The sequence below is a fragment of the Heptranchias perlo genome, chromosome 34, assembly GCF_035084215.1.
Source record: "Heptranchias perlo isolate sHepPer1 chromosome 34, sHepPer1.hap1, whole genome shotgun sequence".
Lineage (NCBI taxonomy): Eukaryota > Metazoa > Chordata > Chondrichthyes > Hexanchiformes > Hexanchidae > Heptranchias > Heptranchias perlo.
Window position 1 is genome coordinate 786,850 of NC_090358.1, and position 27,095 is coordinate 813,944.

At 43.5% G+C, this 27,095-nt stretch overlaps 1 protein-coding gene across 2 annotated transcripts in view; it reads left to right on the forward strand.

Annotated features, from left to right (window-relative positions):
- trpm7 (transient receptor potential cation channel, subfamily M, member 7) overlaps positions 1–27,095 on the forward strand; it is a 146,499-nt gene that overhangs the window by 40,048 nt on the left and 79,356 nt on the right. For both annotated transcript variants that reach the window (XM_067971209.1, XM_067971210.1), the window contains 2 exons: positions 13,209–13,288; positions 25,827–25,865. In XM_067971209.1, the coding sequence (XP_067827310.1) occupies positions 13,209–13,288; positions 25,827–25,865 (119 nt within the window). The remainder of the gene's footprint in view (positions 1–13,208; positions 13,289–25,826; positions 25,866–27,095) is intronic.

A 27,095-nucleotide genomic window follows, 5' to 3' on the forward strand; every position in this document is an offset into this window, starting at 1 on the left:
GCCAGAAATGTTAGGGAACCAAGGGTCTAGTGAGAGGGAGGAACTGAAGGAAACCAGTATTGGTAAAAAAAAAGTGCTAGGGAAATTAATAGGGCTAAAGGTTGACAAATCCCCAGGGCCTGATAATCTACATCCCAGAGTACTAAAGGAAGTGGCCCTGGAAATAGTGGATGCATTGGTGATCATTTTCCAAAATTCTATGGACTCTGGAACAGTTCGTACAGATTGGAGGGTGGCAAATGTAACCCCACTATTTAAAAAAGGAGGGAGAGAAAAAACAGGGAATTACAGACCAGTTAGCCTAACATCAGTAGTGGGGAAAATGCTCGAGTCTGTTATAGAAGATGTGATAACAGAACACTTGGGGATTGGACAAAGTCAGCTTGGGTTTATGAAAGGGAAATCATGCTTAACAAATTTACTGGAGTTTTTTGAGGATGTAACTAGTAGAATAGATGGGGGAGAACCAGTGGATGTGGTGTACTTGGATTTTCAGAAGGCTTTTGATAAGGTCCCACACAAGAGGTTAGTGTGCAAAATTAAAGCACATGGGATTGGGGGAAATATACTGGCATGGATTGAGAATTGGTTGACAGAAAGGAAACAGAGAGTAGGAATAAACGGGTCTTTTTCCAGGTGGCAGGCAGTGACTAGTGGGGTACCGCAGGGATCAGTGCTTGGACCCCAGCTATTCACAATATATATCAATGATTTGGATGAGGGAACTGAATGTAACATTTCCAAGTTTGCAGACGACACAAAGCTGGGGTGGAATGTGAGCTGTGAGGAGGATGCAAAGAGGCTCCAATGTGATTTAGACAAGTTGGGTGAGTGGGCAAGAACATGGCAGATGCAGTATAATGTGGATAAATGTGAGGTTATCCACTTTGGTTGTAAAAACAGAAAGGCAGATTATTATCTGAATGATGATAGATTGGGAAAAGGGGAGGTGCAACGAGACCTGGATGTCCTTGTACACCAGTTGCTGAAAGCGAGCATTCAGGTGCAGCAAGCAGTTAAGAAAGCGAATGGTATGTTGGCCTTCATTACAAGAGGATTTGAGTACAGGAGCAGGGATGTCTTACTGCAGTTATACAGGGCCTTGGTGAGACCACATCTGGAGTATTGTGTGCAGTTTTGGTCTCCTTATCTGAGGAAGAATGTCATTGCCATGGAGGGAGTGCAACGAAGGTTTACCAGACTGATTCCTGGGATGGCAGGACTGACGTATGAGGAGAGATTGGGTCGACTAGGCCTGTATTCACTAGAGTTGAGAAGAATGAGAGGTGATCTCATTGAAACATATAAAATTCTAACAGGACGAGACAGACTAGATGAATGAGGATGTTCCCGATAGCTGGGGAGTCCAGAACCAGGGGTCACAGTCTCAGGATACGGGGTATGCCATTTGGAACAGAGATGAGGAGAAATTTCTTCTGAGGGAGGTGAACCTGTGGAATTCTCTACCACAGAAGGCAGTGGAGGCCAAGTCATTAGATGTTTTCAAGAAGGAGATAGATATATTTCTTAATGCTAAAGTTATCAAGGGATATGGGGAAAAAGCGGGAACAGGGTACTAAGTTAAACGATCAGCCATGATCATTTTGGATGACTGAGCAGGCCTGAAGGGCCGATTGGCCTACTCTTGCTCCTATTTTCTATATTTACATAGAAAATAAAGTCCCAGGCGCTTCACAGAAGTTTAATAAGAAAAGTACTGACACCAAATCAAAGGAGCAGATATTAGTGACTAAAAGCTTGGTCAAAGGTAGTTTATAAGAAAGGTCTTGAATGAGGAGAGAGACGTGGAGAAGCAGAAAAATTTAGCGTTGGAATTCCACAACTTCAGGCCTAGATGGCTGAAGGCACGGCCACCAATGGTGGGGCGAAGGGAGTGGGGGATGCACAAGAGGCTACAATTAGTGGAACGCAAAGTTCTTGGAGGGTTGTAGGGCTGGAGGAGGTTAGAGATAGGGAGGGGCGATGGGGGATTGTCTGCCAATATAGGTCAGCGAGCGCAGTGGGGTTGGCTGAGTGGGACTTTGTGCGGTGTAGGATACAGCCAGATGAGTTTTGGATGAACTGAAGTTTATGAAGGATTGGAGGCTGATCAGGAGAGCATTGGAATAGTTTTGTCTGGAGATGACAAAGGCATTGGACAAAATCTTTGGCAGCCGATGGGCTGAGGCAGAGTTGGAGACATGCAATGTTACGGAGGTGGAAGTAGGTGGTCTTGGTGATGGAAAGAATATGGGGTCAGAAGCTCAGCTCTGGGTCAAATAGGACGCTGAGGTTATGAATAGTGGTTCAACCTGAGACAGTGGCTGGGGAGGCGGATGGAATGAGTGGTGATGTGGAGTTTGTGTCGGGCTGAAGATGATGACTTTGGTCTTCCCAATGTTTGGCATCAATCTGTAAACAGGTTATAAGAAAGACTTAAAAGGAATGGGCTAGCAAATATAGAGCCTAAGCACTTTCTTGCTGGAGGAATTTGCTGGCTCCTGAATTTCTCTCTCTGGGTATTGGATTACACTTGTTCTTTAGTTAATTTTCTAAGTTACTGCACGCCAATATTCAATGTGCAGAACGTGTTTTCACTCTGTGACACTCGATTTGATAAAATGTGACAAAGCGGGAAACATAATGTTTTTATATTGCCTGCAAATATAAGAGTGCATTTTTCAATGAGACACACCAGTGCCGTTACAATCTAAATCAGCAGAAACATTAGTTGAGCACAATGGTTATTGTAAGCATTGCGTTTTGTTTTTCTTCAAAGCATCTCGTGTCCTTTTTCTTTTATTGGCATATGGCAATAATGAATTGATACCAAAATATGGGGATTTTCTTGTGAAGTTTATTTCTTGTCCCAATTTTAAAATTTGCTTTTGTTTTGTGTTTTGTGCTTTGCTGCATCACACACCATTCTCCAATCAGTAGGGTGGCCTGGTGATCTGTTTCAAACCCATTGGTGATGACACTCCCACTGTTCACTATTGTCCCTTTAGTAAAGCAATTGCATTTTTACTGGATCATAAACCTCTCGAGTGCTGCCAGATGGACACAAGATTAAAACAGTTACAAAGAATTATCAGCAGTATACTCCCTCTCTTTTGTTGCTAAATTTGGATAATTTTGATTCGTTGATGACTTGCTAAATTTGACATGGATACAGTCTTGGAAGAGTTCTTGAATCTGATTCAGCTTTTTTGCATAAATGTTGAAGCCCCCTATATTTTTGAACATATACCTACTGATTTAAATTCTGCTAGCTGATAGACTGATTAACTCACCCAAAACTTCTCGTCTTTCTCTTCCCCCATCCAAACCTGTCATGTCCTCAGAACTCAGAAATAAAAATACTTGAATGAATAAGCAGAAGTGCAGGAAGGGGCGAATGCTTGGGGTGTACTGCATTTCCCATTAGTACGTGGTTTCCAGATATGGCCTGAACCAAGTTCACTGTTCAGTTACACCTTTCTATGCCATCAGGTGTCTCTTAAGAAAACCAGTATTGTTGGTAAAGCTTTTCTTTCCAATTATTTGACTTGACAATGATGCTTTTTGTTTTAACTGTTAGGCTGTTGATTCCCAGTGGGAAAAGGAATTGGTTTTGGTTCAGCTCGGACTGGGGGAAGGTGAGAAAAAGGGACCGTGCTTTTTATAGTAAAACCTTTTTGTTTTATGTTCAGAATTTCCTCTGACTTCAGCACCATTGACAGGCACAGGCTATTTAAGGAACCAACCCTTCAGTGGTGTTTTAAGCTCGTTTACTCTGTTAGTGTGGGCAGTAGCTATGTGACATTAGAGATCTGTTTATATGGCACAGATTTATTGAGATTTAGATTTCCCTTTGGGAATAAGTGATGTGATTTTTTTTTTACTGAGGATCAAGCATGTATGCTCAGGAAGTCATTTTAGATCATTCTGCAATGAAATAAATAGCAAGGATGGCTGGTGGTTAATGCTGCAGTTACTGGATGTGAAGCACTTTGAGATGTTCTGAGGACATAAAGATGCTATATAAATGCAAGTTTGTTCTTTAATTTCAGTGCATTACTGAGGGAGTTTGCACTGTTTTATGTTATTTCCTAGGAGTGTTGTATATATTTATTCAGGGTTTTGAGATGCTAAAGCACTACAACAGGTGTGTTATAACTGCTGCTGCTTATGCTAGATGACAGGCTCTTTTCAGGTTTAAAGCATCCAAATCTGAGTGTTCTCAGTAAATGGGTTTGGAAGGAGATTGATGAAGAAAGCCAATTGATTCCACATTTTAGATTGGATTTGAGGAATTTTTTGTCTGAAATAATTGGCCTCCATTTGCTTTTGATATTTGAATTTTTAAAAATCTGTATGTAATTTGGGGAAGTTTTAACCACAGCAGCAATACATCATTGTTTATGCCCTTTGTTATGCCTTAATGGTAACATTCTTGTTTGAGTCAGAAGAGCCTTGTCTCTGGGTTCAAGTCCCACTCCAGGCCTGAGCATACAATTTAGACTGCTGCTTCAATGTGGTACTGAAGGAGTGCTGTGTTGTCAGAGATTCTCTTACAGATGAAATATAAATCGAGGCCCTGTCTGCCTGTTGCAGATGGATGTAAAAGATTTCAGGGCACTATTCAAAGAGGCCTGGGGGAGTTCTCTCGGTGTTCCGGCCAGCATTTATATCTCAACACACACCACGAAGAATAGATTATCTGGTCGTTTAACCCTATTTACGTCTGTTGGACTTTGCTGTGTGTAACTTGGCTGCCGTGTTTGCTTGTATAACGGTGACTACACTTCAAAATACTTCAGTAATTTATTGGCTGTGAAGCACTTTGAGATGTTCTGAGGGCATGAAGATGCTATATAGGAACAGGAGTAGGCCATTCAGCCCCTCGTGCCTGCTCCGCCATTTGATAAGATCATGGCTGATCTGTGATCCAGCTCCATATACCTGCCTTTGGCCCATATCCCTTAATACCTTTGGTTGCCAAAAAGCTATCTATCTCAGATTTAAATTTAGTAATTGAGTTAGTATCAATTGCCGTTTGCGGAAGAGAGATCCAAACTTCTACCACCCTTTGTGTGTAGAAATGTTTTCTAATCTCGCTCCTGAAAGGCCTGGCTCTAATTTTTAGACTGTGCCCCCGACTCCTAGAATCCCCAACCAGCGGAAATAGTTTTTCTCTCTCCACCCTATCTGTTCCCCTTAATATCTTATAAACTTCAATCAGATCACCCCTTAACCTTCTAACCTCTAGAGACTACAACCCCAATTTGTGTAATCTCTCCTTGTAACTTAACCCTTGAAGTCCAGGTATCATTCTAGTAAACCTACGCTGCATTCCCTCCAAGGCCAATATGCCCTTCCGAAGGTGCAGTGCCCAGAACTGCTCACAGTACTCCAGGTGCGGTCTAACCAGGGTTTTGTATAGCTGCAGCGTAATTTCAGCCCCCGTGTACTATCATCCTCTAGATATAAAGGCCAGCATTCCATTAGCCTTAATGATTATTTTCTGCCCCTGTTCATGACACTTCAATGATCTATGTACCTGTACCCCTAAGTCCCTTTGGACAGCCACTGTTTTTAACTTTTTACCATTTAGAAAGTACCCTGTTCTATCCATTTTTGATCCAAAGTGGATGACCTCACATTTGTCTACATTGAATTCCATTTGCCACAGTTTTGCCCATTCACCTAATCTATCAATATCGCTTTGTAATTTTATGTTTTCATCTACACTGCTTACAATGCTACCAATCTTTGTGTTATCGGCAAACTTAGATATGAGACTTTCTATGCCTTCATCTAAGTCGTTAATAAATATTATGAATAATTGAGGCCCCAAGACAGATCCCTGCGGGACTCCACTAGTCACATCCTGCCAATGTGAGCACCTACCCGTTATCCCTGCTCTCTGTCACCTTTCGCTCAGCCAACTTCCTAACCAAGTCCGTACATTTCCCTCGATTCCATGGGCTTCTATCTTAGCTAACAGTCTCTTATGTGGGACCTTATCAAATGCCTTCTGGAAGTCCATATAAATAACTTCCATTGACATTCCCCTGTCCACTACTTTAGTCACCTCTTCAAAAAAATTCAATCAGGTTTGTCAGGCACGATCTACCTTTCACAAATCCATGCTGGCTCTCTCTGATTAACTGAAAATTCTCGGTGTTCAGTCACCCTATCCTTAATTATAGACTCCAGCATTTTCCCCACAACAGATGTTAGGCTAACTGGTCTATAATTCCCCGGTTTCCCTCTCCTTTCTTAAAAAGCGGAGTGACATGTGCAATTTTCTAATCTAGAGGGACAGTTCCTGAATCTAGGGAACTTTGAAAGATTATAGTTAGGGCATTAGCAATGTGCTCACCTACTTCCTTTAAAACCCTGGGATGGAAACCATCTGGTCCTGGGGATTTGTCACTCTTTAGTGCTATTATTATCTTCATTACTGTTGCTTTATTTATGTTAATTTTATTGAGTCCCTGTCCCCGATTCAGTATTAGTTTTCTTGGGATTTCCGGCATGCTATCCTCTTTTTCTACTGTAAATACTGACGCAAAGTAATTGTTCAACATGTCCGCCATTTCCCCATTGTCAATGACAATATCCCCACTTTCAGTTTTTAAGGGGCCAATACTGTTCCTGACCCTCCTCTTTTTCCCAATATAACTATAAAAGTTCTTCGTATTGGTTTTGATATCCCTTGCAAGTTTCTTTTCATACTCTCTTTTTGTAGCTCTTAATATCTTTTTTGTGACCCTTTGTTGATCTTTGTATCTTTCCCATTTGCCGGGATCTGTGCCATTTTTTGCTTTTTTGTATGCCCTTTCCTTATGTCTTATACTGTCCCTTACCTCTTTAGTTGTCCATGGCTGTTTTTTATGACAAGTGGAGTTCTTGCCCCTCAGGGGTATAAACCGGTTCTGTATCTCGTTAAATGTTTCTTTAAACATTTCCCACTGATCATCAGTCGTTTTACCCATTAACAGATTTGCCCAGTTTACTGTGGACAGTCTCTGTCTCATCCCATTGAAGTCGGCCTTACCCAAGTCTAGAATCTTAGCAGCTGATTCACTTTTTTCCCTTTCAAACACTACATTGAACTCGATCATGTTATGATCGCTATTGGATAGATGTTCACGCACAGTTAAGCTGTTAACTAAATCTGGTTCATTACTCAATACTAAATCTAGTATGGCTTGCCCCCTTGTTGCCTCTAGGACATACTGCTGTAGAAAACTATCCCGGTCATACTCAAGAAAATCACTACCTTTCTGACAGTTGCTAGTCTGCTTTTCCCAATCTTTGTGAAGGTTAAAGTCCCCCATTAAGACCACTATGCCTTTCTTACATGCTTGTCTAATCTCTGCATTTATACAATCTGGCACTTCAGAGCTGCTGCCAGGAGTCCTATACACAACTCCCACTATAGTCTTAGATCCTTTCCTATTTCTCAATTCAACCCATAAGGTCTCTGTTGGCTGCTTACCCCTCGTTATATCCCCCTTTATCATTGAAGTGATTTCATCTCTAATCACCAAGGCTACTCCTCCCCCTCTTCCATTTTCCCTATCTCTCCTGTAGACCTTATAACCCGGTATATTTAGTTCCCAATCCTGACCATCCTGCAGCCATGTCTCAGTAATAGCTATCATGTCATACCCTCCAATTTGAATTTGAACCTGTAGTTTATTTAATTTATTCCTTATACTCCGTGCATTTGTATATAGAACTCTTAGTTGGGCCACACACCCTAGCCTGACCTTCAGCTTTGATGCTGAGTTAATCGCCTTACGCCATCTAGTTTTCACTATATCTGTATTGCCTAAAGTACACTTTCTCTCTGCTGCTCTACGCTTTTCCCTTTCACTTGTTCTTGAACACTGTTTGTACTATTTGTATTGTAAATTTCCCTGGGTCTTTCCCTCTCTTGCTGCTCTCAACTTTACTCCCTTCTGACTCCCTGCTCAGGTTCCCATCCCCCTGCCACTCTAGTTTAAACCTTCCCCAACAGCACTAGCAAACACCCCCGCGAGGACATTGGTCCCGGTTCTGCTCGGGTGTAACCCGTCCCGCTTGTACAGGTCCCACCTTCCCCAGAACCGGTCCCAATGTCCCAGGAATCTAAATCCCTCCCTCCTATACTATCCCTGCAGCCACGCATTCATCCTGTCTATTCTCCTGTTCCTATACTCACTGGCACGTGGCACTGGTAGTAATCCTGAGATCACTACCTTTGAGGTCCTGCTTTTTAATTTATCTCCTAACTCCTTAAATTCACCTTGCAGGACCTCATCCCTTTTTTTTAAACCTATGTCGTTGGTACCGATATGGACCACGACTACTGGCTGTTCACCCTCCCCCTCCAGAATGCCCTGCAGCCGCTCAGTGACATCCTTGACCCTAGCACCAGGGAGGCAACATACCATCCTAGAGTCATGTTTGCGGCCGCAAAAACGCCTATCTGTTCCCCTTCCAATGGAATCCCCTATCACTATAGCCCTGCCATTCCTCTTCCTCCCCTCCTGTGCAGCAGAGCCACCTGTGGTGCCACGGTCTTGGCTGTTGCTGCTTTCCCCTGATAAGCCATCTCCCCCAACAGTATCCAAAGCGGTATATCTGAGAGAGAGATGGCCCCAGGGGACTCCTGCTCTACCTGCCTAGTCTTTTTTTCTTTGCCTGGTGGTCACCCATTTCCTTTCTGCCTGCGTTATCTTTACCTGCAGTGTGACCACCTCAATGAACGTGCTATCCACGATAGTCTCAACATCACGGATGCTCCACAGTGAATCCACTTCTCAGTTTAGTAAAATTGGCCTTTCCCCAATTGAAAACTTTAACTCCTGCTCTGTCTTTGTCCTTTTTCATAACTATGTTAAAACTAACTGTATTATGATCACTGCCACCAAAATGCTCTCCCACTGCTACTTCTTCCACCTGCCCCTCTTCATTTCCTAGAACTAAATCCAGAACTGCCCCCCTCTCATTGGGCTTGCTATTTATTGGCTAAAAAAATTCTCCAGGTATGCAATTTAAGAATTCTGCGTCCTCTATACCATTCACACTGTTTATATCCCAGTTAATATTAGGGTAATTGAAATCCCCTCATTACTACCCTACTGTTTATGCACTTCTGAAATTTGCCTACATATTTGCTTGTCTATCTCCCTCTGACTGTTTGGGGGTCTATAGTACACTCCCAGTAGTGTGACTGCCCCTTTTTTGTTCTTTAGCTCAACCCATAAGGCCTCATTTGATGCTCCTTCTAAAATGTCATCCCTCCTCACAACTGTAATTGTTTCCTTAACCAAAATTGCCACCGCCCCTTTTTTTTAATCCCCCCCCCCCCCCCCATCGTGTCTGAAAACCCTGTAACCAGGGACATTGAGCTGCGTGCTTAATTGGCTGTAAAGCGCTTTGGGACATCCTGAGGTTGTGAAAGGCGCTATATAAATGCAAGTCCGTCCTCCTTTTCATAGAGCAGCTGTAACAGTTTAACAGTAGTTCCCACATCTGAAAGCTGTATCTTTTTGTACATTCTGCCTTGAGCGGCACATAGCTGAAGGGCGACTAATGACCTTCCTTGAAGTAATCTGCTTACAGATTTAGTTTGGTACTTGCTATGCTACCGAACCGTCTTCAAAATGATGAATGTTACAATGCTGACGAGAAAGTTACAGACTAACGAAGCTACTATGTATCTAAGTCTTGATCAAAAGAAACCGCTGACTAGCCACAAATGTGGTTACGGAGACATCATTTTAGCCACATGCACTAATTTTAATAGAAAACACCTTGCATACACTTACACAATGTAAGTAAATGTATTTACTTAAACATTTGCCACCATTCAGTAAGCAAGGAAGTAAAGCACTTAATGATCATAAAACATTCGTGCACATGGCTTTTTGTTTTATGATTTTACCAACAAATGCACAAAAATGTTAAAGTACACATGCATACACCATGCCAATGAATATTGAGATCACATGCCCAACGACAGTATCTATTATTCAATTTTTATTTCACATCGGGATTCTCAATTAGCCGAATGTGGCGACTGGCTAACGCGCTGGACAACGTGGATCTATATAATTAAACATTTAGCATTTGGTACGCATCCATAGGTCTGAAAATATCTGCATTCCAGAAAATACAGTGGGAAAGTCAGAGAATTTACTCCATGAGCAACGGCATAACAGTGTTACTGGTGTAAAGCTCCTGCTGTTACAAGACAGCAAATCCTCTAACTCACTGTGAACAACACTGCAGGAGGTCCCCTACTATGTATTTACAATTCAATAACCTAAAGCACATGTTTTTAACACATACTAAAAGTACACTGTCATCCCAACCTGCTTAAATCTGTGTATCATCATACAGGACTCTGTGAGAACTCTTGTATAATTCAAACAACTGCTTTTAAAAGAATCCCTCTGGAAACTGCTGCTATTTAACTCTATAGATGTCCAACCATGGCCCCATCTCAGATCAAACAATATATCTTGCAGCTTTCTGATTTAAGGTAGATTACTGCAACAACCAACAATTCTTTATATGCTACTGCAATTAACTATGATGTAACAGATGATACTGAGTACCATCCCAAATCTGGCATCTCCAATTCTTTTTCTATATGATCCTGTGCACTTTAAGGGGCGGGATAGATACATATCACATCACTACATAATCATATCTAGAAATGTTGAGCTTGTTTCTAGTTCCAAGAGAATAAAGGTCTTCCAGTTAGTAGTTAATTTTAGATTTGTATTAAATGTGGTCATACCTCATCAGCTATTGAAATTCATGGGTGTAACCCCTGATTGTATGATTAATAACTGGCTGTAAGGCTCATATTCATCCCTGGGAGAGTAATGTGATTTGTCTAAAAGCTGATGGCCACAGATCACGGGCAGCTCACGTGACATGTCACATAGTGAGAGGTTAGTAACTTAAAATTAACATTAGTGGAGGAATTTAGCAGCAATAACTAGGAAGTCAAAGCTTTATTGATATTTAATATATTTAAAAATGGTCTATGTACAGAAATAATTAGGTGTATAAATATAATGAAATGATTATATTCTGAAGATGGTTGGTGCAAAACCAGATGAAACTGTGATTTTGAATGACATATAATATCCTATTGTACTTGCTTCCGCTTGCAATAAATAGATAATTCATTTAAAACACAACTTCCTGTTTCAAGGTGGCCAGTTGCATCCTTTCTCTTCATGGCACCCGTTTTTAGCCTGGGGCCGCTGATAGGATCCCAGAGCGTTCCCAAGCTCTTTATATTTCTGTTCATCTCATCAGATTTCTGAATCTTTCTGTATTTGTGACTTAACAGCGCATTCTTTCTGTTGCGGTATATTAAACACATTTTATGCAATGATGACACAATTTTCTTTTGGAAGTTAAGACGGGCGGGTCCCCGGAAGTGTCAGTAATACATTGGGTCCCTGGAACTGTGTCCGTATTTTCAGAAAACAACTGCTTTATTGACACCATTTGCTCATTTCTGGAATTGATCGGACTCACTTTTACTGGAGTTCATTAAATAACTGTCATCCTCTGGGAGGAAAGATCACTATTGTGGGGGAAATGAGACTAGATTTTAAAAAATCAAAGATGTCGTGGGGGAGTAATTAGGATTCAGAGAATACCTGATCATTATTTAAGATCAGTGCTTCATCTCTGCTTGAGTCCACTTGTATTACTCCAGCTCCATGGACTGCACTCGAGTCGTTCCACGCCTATCTATCCACATGTCGCCAGTGCCTCTCCAGCAATGGCTTCTATTCCCGCCTTCATACTGTCCCCTCTGCGATCGCCCACGGTTCTCTCATTTAGTCCCCTCTGTACCTCGCTTGCATGCTGTTACTTAACGTCATCCTCAGGCGTGGGGCCTCTTCCACATGTCTGCTGATGATGCCCGACTCTACCTTATACCACCTCCCTTGACCCCACAACTACCTCCATGCTGTTCGACATCATCACAGATGAGCTACTAAATCCTGCAATTTAACATTGGGAAGACCAAAGCCATCTTTTTAGCCACCACCACAAACACCACTTTCTTGCCACTGATTCCATTCCTCTTCCCCTTCCCATCCTCTTGTTTAGACTGAGCCAGACCATGTAAAATCTTGGCATCCTATTTGATCCTGAGCTGAACTTTAAACTCCGCATTCTATCCATCGACAGTACTGCCTATTTCTGCTTGTTCATCACTGAAACCTTTATCATCTAATGTATTAAATTTAAATTCCTTGTCTTCACTAAACAACCCCCAGAGTCAATTTATTGAAGTGCTCTCCTTCCTGATCTTCTACCCTTCTCAAACTCTAACTTGCCCAAATGCAGCCTCCCATATCTTGTCCTTTATCAAGTTCCACTTGCTCAGTACTCCGTCCTCATTGACCTACACAGGCTACTTTTCCCTTAATGTATTGAATTTTAATTCCATATCTTCAAATCCCTGCTCAGCCATGCCCCATCTCATCTCTGCAGCCTCTGCCAAACTGATATGTCCAATCCCACACCCTTTACTCTGGCCTTTTATGCCACTCTTTTCTTCCCCTTGGCTGAAGATTAGAGATGCTGCAACTTCCAAATAAGAACCCACTAATCATTTTAAGCCCATTGGTAATGCTATAGAGTACCACTAGTGCTGTAATTTTGTTTACGGTTTAATCTCTGAAATCTTAGTGCAATAGATCTTAACTCTGAACTCAAGACAGCTGAGAATTTTATCATTTACTTGGATTTTTTCCTGCTCGCAGCTATTCACCTACACAACAAAAAAAAACAAAATTCACAGTATCTTCCAAATGATGTTTGGAAAGCTAAGGTAGACCAGCTACCTGTGTAGCCAGTCATTGCCATTCATTGGTGAAAATGACAGAAGTTGCACTTGAGTGTGTGGGTGGATCCCTCCCTGGTCAGTTTTCCTTGTTTTATGAGAGAGGAGAGAAAAAACAAAAGTGAGGTGAAATCTGGAGCGTATTTGTCAGAGAATTTGATGGTAGAGTAGTTCTTTTTGTTAATCTTTTGTCCTTTCAGCTGTTAACTTTTTAAAAAATTGATGCACCAATTTGTGTAATAGTCAGGACATGTGGATCGTTGTGCAGTGCTGACATATTATAAATTAATCGTCGGTGATAAATCTTTCAAAAGCTTTTACCCTGGTTTGTTTTATTTTACAGTCCCAGAAATCCTGGATAGAGAATACTTTTACCAAGAGGGAATGTGTATATATAATTCCAAGCTCAAAAGACCCACACAGGTAAAGAATTTTGCATTTAATTATCGTTCAATTTTGAATGTGCTTCTGTTGTTTTGTATGTTGGGACGAGCCTTTTCTTAAAATTCATTCATGGGATGTGGGCATCGTTGGCAAGGCCAGCATTTATTGCCTATCCCTAATTACCTTTGAGAAGGTGGTGGTGAGCCACCTTGAACTGCTGCAGTCCGTGTGGTGAAAGTTCTTCCACAGTGCTGTTTGGAAGGGAGTTCCAGGATTTTGACCCGGTGACTATGAAGGAACGGCTGATATATTTCCAAGTCAGGATGATGTGTGACTTGGAGGGGAACGTGCAGGTGGTGTTGTTCCCATGCGCCTGCTGCCCTTGTCCTTCTAGGTGGTAGAGGTCGCGGGTTTGGGAGGTGCTGTCGAAGAAGCCTTGGCAAGTTGCGGCAGTGCATCCTGTGGATGCTACGCACTGCAGCCACTGTGGGCTGGTGGTGGAGGGAGTTAATGTTTCAGGTGGTGGATGGGGTGCTAATCAAGTGGGCTGCTTTGTCCTGGATGGTGTCGAGCTTCTTGAGTGTTGTTGGAGCTGCACTCATCCAGGCAAGTGGAGAGTATTCCATCACACCCCTGACTTGTCTTGTAGATGGTGGAAAGGCTTTGGGGAGTTAGGAGGTGAGACACTCGCCGCAGAATACCCAGCCTCTGACCTGCTCTTGTAGCCACATTATTTATATGGCTGGTCCAGTTTAGTTTCTGGTCAATGGTGACCCCCAGGATGTTGATGGTGGGGGATTCGGCGATGGTAATGCTGTTGAATGTCAAGGGGAGGTGGTTGGACTCTCTCTTGTTGGAGATGGTCATTGCCTGACACTTGTCTGGCACGAATGTTACTTGCCACTTTTCAGCCCAAGCCTGGATGTTGTCCAGGCCTGTGCCCGCATGCAGCAAGACTGCCTCATTATCTGAGGGGTTGCGAATGGAACTGAACACTGTGCAATCATCAGCAAACATCCCCATTTCTGACCTTCTGATGGAGGGAAGATCATTGATGAAGATGATACAAAGATGGGAGGGAAAGTAGAGAGTGAGGAGGACATAAAAAACCTACAAGGGGATATAGACAGGCTGGGTGAGTGGGTGGAGATATGGCAGATGCAATACAATATTGGAAAATGTGAGGTTATGCACTTTGGCAGGAAAAATCAGAGAGCAAGTTATTATCTTAATGGCGAGAAACTGGAAAGTACTGCAGTACAAAGGGATCTGGGGGTCCCAGTGCAAGAAAATCAAAAAGTTAGTATGCAGGTGCAGCAGGTGATCAAGAAGGCCAACGGAATGTTGGCTTTTATTGCTTGGGGGATAGAATATAAAAACAGGGAGGTATTGCTGCAGTTATATAAGGTATTGGTGAGACTGCACCTGGAATACTGCATACAGTTTTGGTGTCCATACTTAAGAAAAGACATACTTGCTCTCGAGGCAGTACAAAGAAGGTTCACTCGGTTAATCCCGGGGATGAGGGGGTGGACATATGAGGAGAGGTTGAGTAGATTGGGACTCTACTCATTGGAGTTCAGAAGAATGAGAGGCGATCTTATTGAAACATATATAAGATTGTGAAGGGGCTTGATCGGGTGGATGTGGTAAGGATGTTCCCAAGGATGGGTGAAACTAGAACTAGGGGGCATAATCTTAGAATAAGGGGCTGCTCTTTCAAAACTGAGATGAGGAGAAACTTCTTCACTGAGGGTAGTAGGTCTGTGGAATTTGCTGCCCTAGGAAGCTGTGAAAGCTACATCATTAAATAAATTTAAAACAGAAATAGACAGTTTCCTAGAAGTAAAGGGAATTAGGGGTTACGGGGAGCGGGCAGGAAATTGGACATGAATTTAGATTTGAGGTTAGGATCAGATCAGCCATGATCTTATTGAATGGCGGAGCAGGCTCGAGGGGCCGATTGGCCTACTCCTGCTCCTATTTCTTATGTTAGAGTCATAGAGTTATACAGCACGGATAGAGGCCCTTCGGCCCATCGTGTCCGCGCCGGCCATCAGCCCTGTCTACTCTAATCCCATATTCCAGCATTTGGTCCGTAGCCTTGTATGCTATGGCATTTCAAGTGCTCATCCAAATGCTTCTTGAATGTTGTGAGGGTTCCTGCCTCCACAACCCTTTCAGACAGTGAGTTCCAGACTCCAACCACCCTCTGGGTGAAAAAGTTCTTTCTAAAATCCCCTCTAAACCTCCCACCTTTTACCTTGAATCTATGTCCCCTTGTTATAGAACCCTCAACGAAGGGAAAAAACTCCTTAGTATCCATCCTATCTGTGCCCCTCATAATTTTGTACACCTCAATCATGTCCCCCCTCAGCCTCCTCTGCTCCAAGGAAAACAAACCCAATCTTCCCAGTCTCTCTTCATAGCTGAAGCGCTCCAGCCCTGGTAACATCCTGGTGAATCTCCTCTGCACCCTCTCCAAAGCGATCACATCCTTCCTGTAGTGTGGCGACCAGAACTGCACACAGTACTCCAGCTGTGGCCTAACCAGTGTTTTATACAGCTCCATCATAACCTCCTTGCTCTTATATTCTATGCCTCGGCTAATAAAGGCAAGTATCCCATATGCCTTCTTTACCACCTTATCTACCTGTTCCGCCGCCTTCAGGGATCTGTGAACTTGCACACCAAGATCCCTCTGACCCTCTGTCTTGCCTAGGGTCCTCCCATTCATTGTGTATTCCCTTGCCTTGTTAGTCCCTCCAAAGTGCATCACCTCGCACTTTTCCGGGTTAAATTCCATTTGCCACTGTTCCGCCCATCTGACCAACCCATCTATATCGTCCTGCAGACTGAGGCTATCCTCCTCGCTATTTACCACCCTACCAATCTTTGTATCATCAGCGAACTTACTGATCATACCTTTTACATTCATATCCAAGTCATTAATGTAGACCACAAACAGCAAGGGACCCAGCACCGATCCCTGTGGTACCCCACTGGCCACAGGCTTCCAGTCACAAAAACAACCTTCGACCATCACCCTCTGCCTTCTGCCACTAAGCCAGTTTTGTATCCAAAGTGCCAAGGCACCCTGGATTCCATGGGCTCGTACCTTCTTGACCAGTCTCCTGTGGGGGACTTTATCGAAGGCCTTACTGAAATCCATGTATACCACATCCACTGCGTTACCCTCATCCACACGCCTAGTCACCCCCTCAAAAAATTCAATCAAATTAGTCAGACATGATCTTCCCTTGACAAAGCCATGTTGACTATCCCTGATTAATCCTTGCTTCTCCAAGTGGAGACTAATTTTGTCCTTCAGAATTTTTTCCAATAATTTTCCTACCACTGATGTTAGGCTCACTGGCCTGTAGTTCCCCGGTTTTTCCCTACTCCCCTTCTTGAATAATGGTATTACATTAGCGGTTCTCCAGTCCTCTGGCACATCCCCTGTGGCCAGAGAGGTTCTGAATATATGTGTCAGAGCCCCCGCAATCTCCTCCTTTGCCTCACACAGTAGCCTGGGATACATTTCGTCCGGGCCTGGGGATTTATCCATTTTTAGGCCTGCTAAAACCGCCAATACCTCCTCCCGCTTGATGTTAATATGTTCGAGTATATCACAGTCCCCCTGCCGTATTTCTATGTCTACATCGTCCTTCTCCATAGTGAAAACAGATGCAAAAAATTCATTTAGAACCCCTCCTACATCTGCCGGCTCCACACACACATTGCCATTTTTGTCCCTAATGGGCCCTATTTTTTCCCTAGTCATCCTTTTACCCTTAATATACTTATAAAACATCTTAGGATTTTCCTTTATTTTGCTCGCCAGTGTTATTTTATGGCCCCTCCTTGATCTCCTAATTTCTTTTTTAAGTATCCCCCTGCACTTTTTGTACTCCTCTAGGGCTTCCTCCGTCTTTAGCCTTTTGTATCTGCCAAAAGCCCTCCTTTTTTTCCTAATCCATTCTCGTATATCCCCTGACATCCAAGGTTCCCTGGAGTTCTTGGAACCACCCTTGACCTTTACGGGAACATGTTGCCATTGTATGGTCTCAATCTCCCTTCTGAAAGACTCCCATTGCTCCGATGCGGATTTTCCTACAAGCAGCTGATCCCAGTCCATTTTGGCCAGATCCTGCCTTATCCTATTAAAATCGGCCTTCCCCCAATTTAGAACCTTTACTTCCGGCCCCTCCCTGTCCTTTTCCATGACCACCTTAAATCTCACCGAATTATGGTCACTGTCACCAAAGTGCTCACCTACTAGCACTTCTTCCACTTGGCCGGCCACATTCCCTAGAATTAGGTCCAGTACCGCCCCCTCTCTTGTAGGACTTTCTACATGCTGGCTCAAAAAGCTCTCCTGGATGCACGTTAAGAATTTTGTACCCTCTAAGCCTTTTACACTCTGAGTATCCCAGTTAATATTGGGGAAGTTGAAATCCCCCACTATTATTACCCTATTATTTGCACAATTTTCTGAGATTTGCCTACATATCTGTTCCTCTATCTCCCCCTGACTGTTTGGGGGCCTATAGTACACTCCCATCAAAGTGCTTGCCCCCTTTTTGTTTTTAAGCTCCACCCATATGGCCTCATTCGAGGAACCTGCTAATATATCATCCCTCCTTATGGCAGTAATTGATTCTTTAATTAATATTGCGACCCCCCCTCCTCTTATACCTCCCCCTCTGTCTCGCCTGAAGATTCTGTACCCCGGAATATTGAGCTGCCAGTCTTGCCCCTCCCTCAACCATGTCTCTGTGACAGCAACAATATCATACTCCCATGTGTTTATCAACACCTTCAGTTCATCCACCTTATTCGCAAGACTCCTTGCATTAAAATAGATGCCATCCAGCCTTGCCCTCACATATTTGCCCTGTCTTCCAAGCTGACTTGTTTTTTTCTCTATATTTGGCTGCACATCACCCCCTATTGTAGCTCCACTCTGTATCCCATCCCCCTGCCAAGTTAGTTTAAACCCCCCCCAACAGTGCTAGCAAACCTCCCCGCAAGGATATTTGTCCCGCTCTGGTTCAGGTGCAACCCGTCCGACTTGTACAAGTCCCACCTTCCCCAGAAGCAGGCCCAGTGATCCAGGAAACTGAAACCCTCCCTCCTGCACCAACTCTTTAGCCACGCATTCATCTGTTCTATCCTCCTATTTCTATACTCACTAGCCCGTGGCACTGGGAGTAATCCAGAGATTACAACCTTTGAGGTCCTGCTCTTTAATCTGCTACCTAGCTCCCTAAATTCTTGATGCAGGACCTCATCTCCCTTCCTACCTATGTCGTTGGTCCCAATGTGGACCACGACCTCTGCCTGCTCACCCTCCCCCTTGAGAATGCCCTGAAGCCGCTCAGTGACATCCATGACCCTGGCACCAGGGAGGCAACAAACCATCCTGGAGTCACGTTTACGGCCACAGAAACGCCTGTCTGTTCCCCTTACGATAGAATCCCCTACCACTATAGCTCTTCCACTCTTTTTCCTCCCAGCCTGTGCAGCAGAGCTACCCCTGGTGCCAGGAAGTTGGCTGCTGCTGCCTTCCCCTGATAAGTCATCCCCCTCAACAATATCCAAAGCGGTATATTTGTTTGGGAGGGGGACGGCCACAGGGGACCCCTGCACTGCCTGCCTGCTCTTCTTACTCTGCCTGGTGGTCACCCAATTACTTCCTGCCTGTACAACCTTTACCTGCGGTGTGACCATCTCACTAAACGTGCTATCCACGACGTTCTCAGCATCGCGAATGCTCCTTAATGAATCCATCCGCAGCTCCAGTGCCGCAATGCGGTTTGTCAGTAGCTGCAGCTGTTCTTATGTTTGGGCCTAGGACACTGCCCTGAGAAATACCTGCAGCAATTTCTAACGCAAATGTTCCCCTTTGTCGCAAAGTGACCAAAACTGGAACACATTTTACTTGTTAAATGATGTTTGGCTAATGGTGCTGGAATTGCCTGGGTTACTTTTAAATAAAGGCACTGCACTGTTTGGCTGTATTCAGTTTTGTGAAACTTCCAGTGCTTTGTGATTCTTCCATAATAATAGCCAGTATGCCAGAAATTTCCTTCCTGTGTCATTCAGCAGCCTAAGGAATTATGTTGTCTTGTGTTCCCTTAAGTCCTTTTCACACTTCAAAATTCTCTAGGATAACAAATGTACTGTAGAAATTGAATGGCAAGTTAGTAATATTCTGTCTTTTACTTTTGTGGCTACTATTTATCTTTTGCTGCTATGGTATTCGAAAAAAAGACTTGTTTGGTATTATGTCCAACACCTTTAGGTATACTCCTATCTAGGATTCTCTCCACTTCACTTGTCCCTTTCTGCTGTTTCAGCAAATTGCCTTACTCTCCCAAAGTGATCATCTTTTTCCCTATAAACCTTACATACTTAGAATCAAAATGTATCTGTTTTGGAATATGCTTATTTCGTTTGCATTAATTTTTTTTGGGTATATGTCTACTTTGCAAACTCAACATTAATTATTTTTAAAATGTTACAATTTTTTTCAGCAATATTGCCCAGTTAACATTTTAGATTCCTTTTACAGAACACGTGGCTGTTTAAATTCATTATATATTGTCCTGATGCTGATTTTTGTTAGATAATTTATTTGATTGTATGCCATGATTTGCTGTTTGTAAATCTGCCCTCCCTATCCAGTACAGACTTAGGGGAGAAAGGGCCTGCCATAAGTGTATTCTGGGAGTTAGGTACATGGAACGGGAGTAGGCCATTCAGCTACCTCGAGCCTGTTCCGCCATTCAATTAGATCATGGCTGCCAGGCAGTCATGTTGGCACTTGTGAATTCTGGGAGTCTGCTACTTTGATTTAACCTCTTCACTCAGGAACTGAGGAATGCCCTGTTCTAACAGAGTAGGATACCTTGGATTGTCGGAGTGGAAAGAAGATTGATGTGGACCAAGAGTTGCTTCTAATTCTAATAACGTGGGTCCAACTCTGGATTGCTAGTGCTTTTGTTTTAACTTCAATTGGTTTTAATAAAACCTTTCTAATTTAGCCTAATTTTACAGTTTCCATTTACTTATATGCTCCATTTATTTTGCACAGTCTCAGTGCTAAGACATTTTATGCATCGTTCTGTAGTGATCTATGTTTAAGCAGCTTGTCATGGACATTGGTGTTTTGTTATGGAACAGTTGTCAAGCAAAATTAACAAGCCTAAAATGAGACTAGAGATGACAGTTTTTTTCCCCCCCAAAGAGTAGGGGAAATATCGAATAGATTCCCGTTAAAGACTCTTTATTCCTTTTGAAAATGAACTAGATAAATCTAAGTGTAGAATTTAAGGTCATAAAGGTAAGGGTAGTTGGAGATTATCTACTTTTAAACACAATGATTCCTGTACTGCTAGGATCATGTATATGTTATCTGTGCAATGCAGCTTGTCTGCCTTGAATGGTGTGAGTTGTAAGATTGGATTCATGTCATAGAATCATAGAAGTTACAACATGGAAACAGGCCCTTCGGCCCAACATGTCCATGTCGCCCAGTTTATACCACTAAGCTAGTCCCAATTGCCTGCACTTGGCCCATATCCCTCTATACCCATCTTACCCATGTAACTGTCCAAATGCTTTTTAAAAGACAAAATTGTACCCGCCTCTACTACTGCCTCTGGCAGCTCGTTCCAGACACTCACCACCCTTTGAGTGAAAAAATTGCCCCTCTGGACCCTTTTGTATCTCTCCCCTCTCACCTTAAATCTATGCCCCCTCGTTATAGACTCCCCTACCTTTGGGAAAAGATTTTGACTATCCACCTTATCTATGCCCCTCATTATTTTATAGACTTCTATAAGATCACCCCTTAACCTCCTACTCTCCAGGGAAAAAAGTCCCAGTCTGCCAAAAAGTCAAACCATCAAGTCCCGGTAGCATCCTAGTAAATCTTTTCTGCACTCTTTCTAGTTTAATAATATCCTTTCTATAATAGGGTGACCAGAACTGTACACAGTATTCCAAGTGTGGCCTTACTAATGTCTTGTACAACTTCAACAAGACATCCCAACTCCTGCATTCAGTGTTCTGACCAATGAAACCAAGCATGCCGAATGCTGCCTTCACCACCCTATCCACCTGTGACTCCACTTTCAAGGAGCTATGAACCTGTACTCCTAGATCTCTTTGTTCTATAACTCTCCCCAACGCCCTACCATTAACGGAGTAGGTCCTGGTCCGATTCGATCTACCAAAATGCATCACCTCACATTTATCTAAATTAAACTCCATCTGCCATTCATCGGCCCACTGGCCCAATTTATCAAGATCCCGTTGCAATCCTAGATAACCTTCTTCACTGTCCACAATGCCACCAATCTTGGTGTCATCTGCAAACTTACTAACCATGCCTCCTAAATTCTCATCCAAATCATTAATATAAATAACAAATAACAGCGGACCCAGCAACGATCCCTGAGGCACACCGCTGGACACAGGCCTCCAGTTTGAAAAACAACCCTCTACAACCACCTTCTGTCGTCAAGCCAATTTTGTATCCAATTGGCTACCTCACCTTGGATCCCATGAGATTTAACCTTATGTAACAACCTACCATGCGGTACCTTGTCAAAGGCTTTGTTGAAGTCCATGTCGACCACGTCTACTGCAAAGCCCTCATCTATCTTCTTGGTTACCCCTTTAAAAAACTCAATCAAATTCGTGAGACATGATTTTCCTCTCACAAAACCATGCTGACTGTTCCTAATTAGTCCCTGCCTCTCCAAATGCCTGTAGATCCTGTCCCTCAGAATACCCTCTAACAACTTACCCACTACAGATGTCAGGCTCACCGGTCTGTAGTTCCCAGGCTTTTCCCTGCCACCCTTCTTAAACAAGGGCACAACATTTGCTACCCTCCAATCTTCAGGCACCTCACCTGTAGCGGTGGATGATTCAAATATCTCTGCTAGGGGACCCGCAATTTCCTCCCTAACCTCCCATAACGTCCTGGGATACATTTCATCAGGTCCCGGAGATTTATCTACCTTGATGCGCGTTAAGACTTCCAGCACCTCCCTCTCTGTAATATGTACACTCCTCAAGACTTCACTATTTATTTCCCCAAGTTCCCTAACATCCATGCCTTTCTCAACCGTAAATACCGATGTGAAATATTCATTCAGGATCTCACCCATCTCTTGTGGTTCCGCACATAGATGACCTTGTTGATCCTTAAGAGGCCCTACTCTCTCCCTAGTTACTCTTTTGCCCTTTATGTATTTGTAGAAGCTCTTTGGATTCTCCTTTGCCTTATCTGCCAAAGCAATCTCATGTCCCCTTTTTGCCCTCCTGATTTCTCTCTTAACTCTACTCCGGCAATCTCTATACTCTTCAAGGGATCCACTTGATCCCAGCTGTCTATGCATGTCATATGCCTCCTTCTTCTTTTTGACTGCTGCCTCAATCTTCCGAGTCATCCAAGGTTCCCTACTTCTACCAGCCTTGCCCTTCACTTTATAAGGAATGTGCTTACCCTGAACCCTGGTTAACACACTTTTGAAAGCCTCCCACTTACCAGACGTCCCTTTGCCTGCCAACAGACTCTCCCAATCAACTTCTGAAAGTTCCTGTCTAATACCATCAAAATTGGCCTTTCCCCAATTTAGAATTTTAACTTTTGGGCCAGACCTATCCTTCTCCATAGCTATCTTAAAACTAATGGAATTATGATCACTGGTCCCAAAGTGATCCCTCACTAACACTTCTGTCACCTGCCCTTCCTTATTTCCCAAGAGGAGGTCAAGTTTTGCCCCCTCTCTAGTCGGGCCATCCACATACTGAATGAGAAATTCCTCCTGAATACACTCAACAAATTTCTCTCCATCCAAGCCCCTAATGCTATGGCTGTCCCAGTCAATGTTGGGAAAGTTAAAGTCCCCTACTATTACCACCCTATTTTTCTTGCAGCTGTCTGTCATCTCCTTACATATTTGCTCCTCAATTTCCTGTTGACTATTTGGGGGTCTGTAGTACAATCCTATCAAAGTGATCTCTCCCTTCTTATTTTTCAGTTCTACCCATATAGACTCAGTGGGCGAACCCTCGGATATATCCCCTCTCACTACTGCCATGATGTTCTCCTTAATCAAGAACGCAACTCCCCCTCCTCTCTTACCTCCTGCTCTATCTTTCCTATAGCATCTGTACCCTGGAACATTGAGCTGCCAGTCCTGCCCCTCCCTTAGCCATGTTTCAGTAATAGCTATAACATCCCAGTCCCATGTACCCATCCATGCCCTGAGTTCATCTGCCTTGCCCATCAGACTTCTTGCATTGAAATAAATGCAGTTTAATCTAGACTTCCCTTGGTCTTTTCCCTGCTTTCTCAGACCATCTGTCCGGTCATGTTCTGTACACTCTCCTTTACTGCCTTTTGTTTCTGTCACCACTTTACTTCCCACTGACTTCCTGCATCGGTTCCCATCCCCCTGCCACATTAGTTTAAACCCTCCCCAACAGCACTAGCAAACACTCCCCCGAGGACATTGGTTCCAGTCCTGCCCAGATGCAGACCGTCCAATTTGTACTGGTCCCACCTCCCCCAGAACCGGTTCCAATGGCCCATCAATTTGAATTCCTCCCTCTTGCACCATCTCTCAAGCCACGTATTCATCCTAGCTATCCTGTCATTCCTACTCTGACTAGCCCGTGGCACTGGTAGCAATCCTGAGATTACTACCTTTGAGGTCCTACTCTTTAGTTTAACTCCTAACTCCCTAAATTCAGCTTGTAGGACCTCATCCCGTTTTTTACCTTTATCGTTGGTGCCTATATGCACCACGACAACTGGCTGTTCACCCTCCCCCTCCAGAATGTCCTGCAGCTGCTCCGAGACATCCTTGACCCTTGCACCCTACCATCCTGGAGTCCTTGAGTTTCAATTGATTATTTTTGGAAATCATGGTATAATCTATCAGAAGTTTACCTTTGAGGTTTAATCAAAGTCACAAATAACATCCTGTGTGACTGTGACCATGGTGTACTATTCCTCCTCATCCTTCTCAACCTGTCTGCAGCTTTTGACACAGTTGAACACACCATCCTCGCAAAACACCTATCCTGCTGGGTGGACTACCCTTCCTTGGATCCAATCTTATCTATCCAGTTGTAGCGAGAGAATCTGGAACAGCTTCTCTTCCCGGCCCTGCCCTGTTAGCCCTGGAGTGCTTCAGGGGTCTGTCCTTGGTCCCCTCCTATTTCTCGTCTACATGCTGCTCCTCAGCAACATCAATTGAAAACACATATCAGATTCCACATGTACACCGACGACACCCGGCTCACCACCACCTCTCTCAATCCTTCCACTGCCTGTATTGTCGGACTACTTTTCCGATATCCAGTCCTGATGAGCCTAAATTTCTTCCAATGAAACATTGGGAGGACTGAAGCCATTGTCTTTGGCCCCGCTTCAAACTTATTTCCCTCGTCACCGATTTTTTTTTTTTTTTTTGTTCTTTTCCCCCCACCCCAGTCACTGTCACAGGCTGAACCAGACTGTTTGCAATCTCTGCGACCTATTTGACCCTGGGTTGAGCTTCCGACCCTATATCCTCTCCATCACAAAGGCCGTCTACTTCCACCTCCATAACATTGCCAGTCTCTGCCCCTGCCTCTGCTTTTGTTATCTTCAGGCTTGACTATTCCAATGCTGTCCTAGCAGCCTCCCGTCTTACATCTCCATAAACTTGAGCTCATCCAAAACTTTGCCTGTATCCTAACCTGCACCAAGTCCTGCTCACCCATCACCCCTGTGCTTGCTGACCTACATTGCCTCCCTGTCCATCAATGCCTTGTTTGTAAAATTCTCCTCCTCATGTTCAAATCCCTTCATGGCCTCACCCCTCCCTATCTCTGTAACCTCCTACAGTCCTCCACCAACTCTGCGATGCTCCAACTCTGGCCTCTTGTGCATCTCCCACTCCCTTTACCCCACCATTGGCGGCTGTGTCTTCAGCCGTCTGGCCCTAAACTCTGGAATTTCCTCTCTAAACCTCTCCACTGCTCTCTCCTCCTTAAGACCCTCCTTAAAACCTATTTCTTTGACCAAGCTTTTAGTTACCCATCCTAATATCTCCTTTAGCTCGGTTCAATTTTTGTCTGATTGCAGTCCTTTTGAAGTGTCTTGGGACGTTATCCTATGTTAAAAGTGCTCTATAAATGCAAATTGCTGTTGCTCCATTTTAGTTGGTTGGGTAGATTCTGTATAGGGTTGAATTATATGTTGCCCTGGCGTGATGAACCAAATAGTCTGTTGTGAGTTTGTACTTTTACATTCCAGCGTTTAATAGTGGTGACATTTTCTTTGGTTTTAAAAATGATTTGATTCCATATATGCAGCTGCAATCTGTCTAGTGTGGAAAGACTCCGAACCATGGAGACATTGTTTATGGTTGCATCAACTGGCAGTGCGAGCCCAACTTGTTTCTGATAGACCAATGTGGTACTGACGAGTAATCTCACATCATTTGATGCGCGTGTGCTTGGACATTTTTTTCACAAGTTCAGTTTATTACTTGTTTGGTTCCAGGTGCCTTCCAGGATGCCAGATATGCCAGCAGTTGGTCAGGTGAGTTTTTAATGGCACTTTTTAGTCTTTCAAGAGCTGGTTACAATGACTGTGCTTCTCTTTTAACCTAGAGCACTGGTATAGAGCTACATGCCTCGAGGAACATTCCTGATCTGGGTGCAAGTATGGAGTTTTGGCCTCCAGATGCATGTAGTAATCTTGCATCTAAAATGTGAAATTTCCTACTTTCCCAGCTCAACTTGATTTGATTTTTATACCTTTTTCAAATCCCATTTTATGCAATTTTTCTTCAATTTTGATCAAACTGAACAGAAAAGCTGCTCCTGCTCCTCTGCGACTTGTTACTAGGAAATGCACGAGAGCCGTGTTTACCAATTGTCCTGCATCTGCAACAAACCTTTGGTCGAATTTTGCTGTGAGCGGTGACGGAAAGCCCGTTAGACTTGCATTTGCCCATAGACTTTTAATGGGCTTTTGCACGGCAATTTCCTCTCGTGGGGCCCTCAATCCAGCGTGGCCCCCTCTCCTGGGCATCTGGGACCTGTGTGAACAGGGCACAGGGTGTGTGCATCCCCATAACCAATCAGACTGAAGCATCGTTAATGAGCAACGTGGTCAGAACCAGGACGTGTAGGTTAGAATAGAGAATTCAATGTCAAATCAGGTACAGAGAGGGTAAGAAATGTTGAATTAAGAAACAGATAAAAGAACAAAGTAAAAGTTTTTTAAAAATAATTTTTTTTTTAAATGTCCAACAATTAAAATCTGAAGGAACGATACTCCACACTTGTAAAAGTTAATTTTCAGTGCCAGAGAGGTTGTTTGGCAGTCATTAAGACCTACCACACAGTTAAAAGGGTGCTTAGTCTTAAAATGACTTGACTTACCATTTTCTGGCGAGATTAGTTCGTATCCATCAGGTCCGTGCAGGAACTTCCTGCAGTTTCATTCATTTGAACGGGGAGCCAGTCGGTGAGATGTCATTTTCAGGGCGTTTACAGAGGAGGATTGCATCTGGTACAGCAACTTCTGGATTTCCGCGTTTGACTGCATGTGTGCAGTCGCTGGAAGTTGCTGCACCATTTGCACAGATATAATGGTGAGCCCTGTTAGGCTCGCCGTTATCTTCAGAGAAAAATCCAGCCCATGGTCTGTTTTCTAGTCTGGACCGCAAATTGTTCCTTTTTCAAATGAGAAACTAAGTAGTATATACAGTAAATATATAGCACTTAATTTTTCCCCCCAACCCCTCCTTTTAACTTTCCCAAT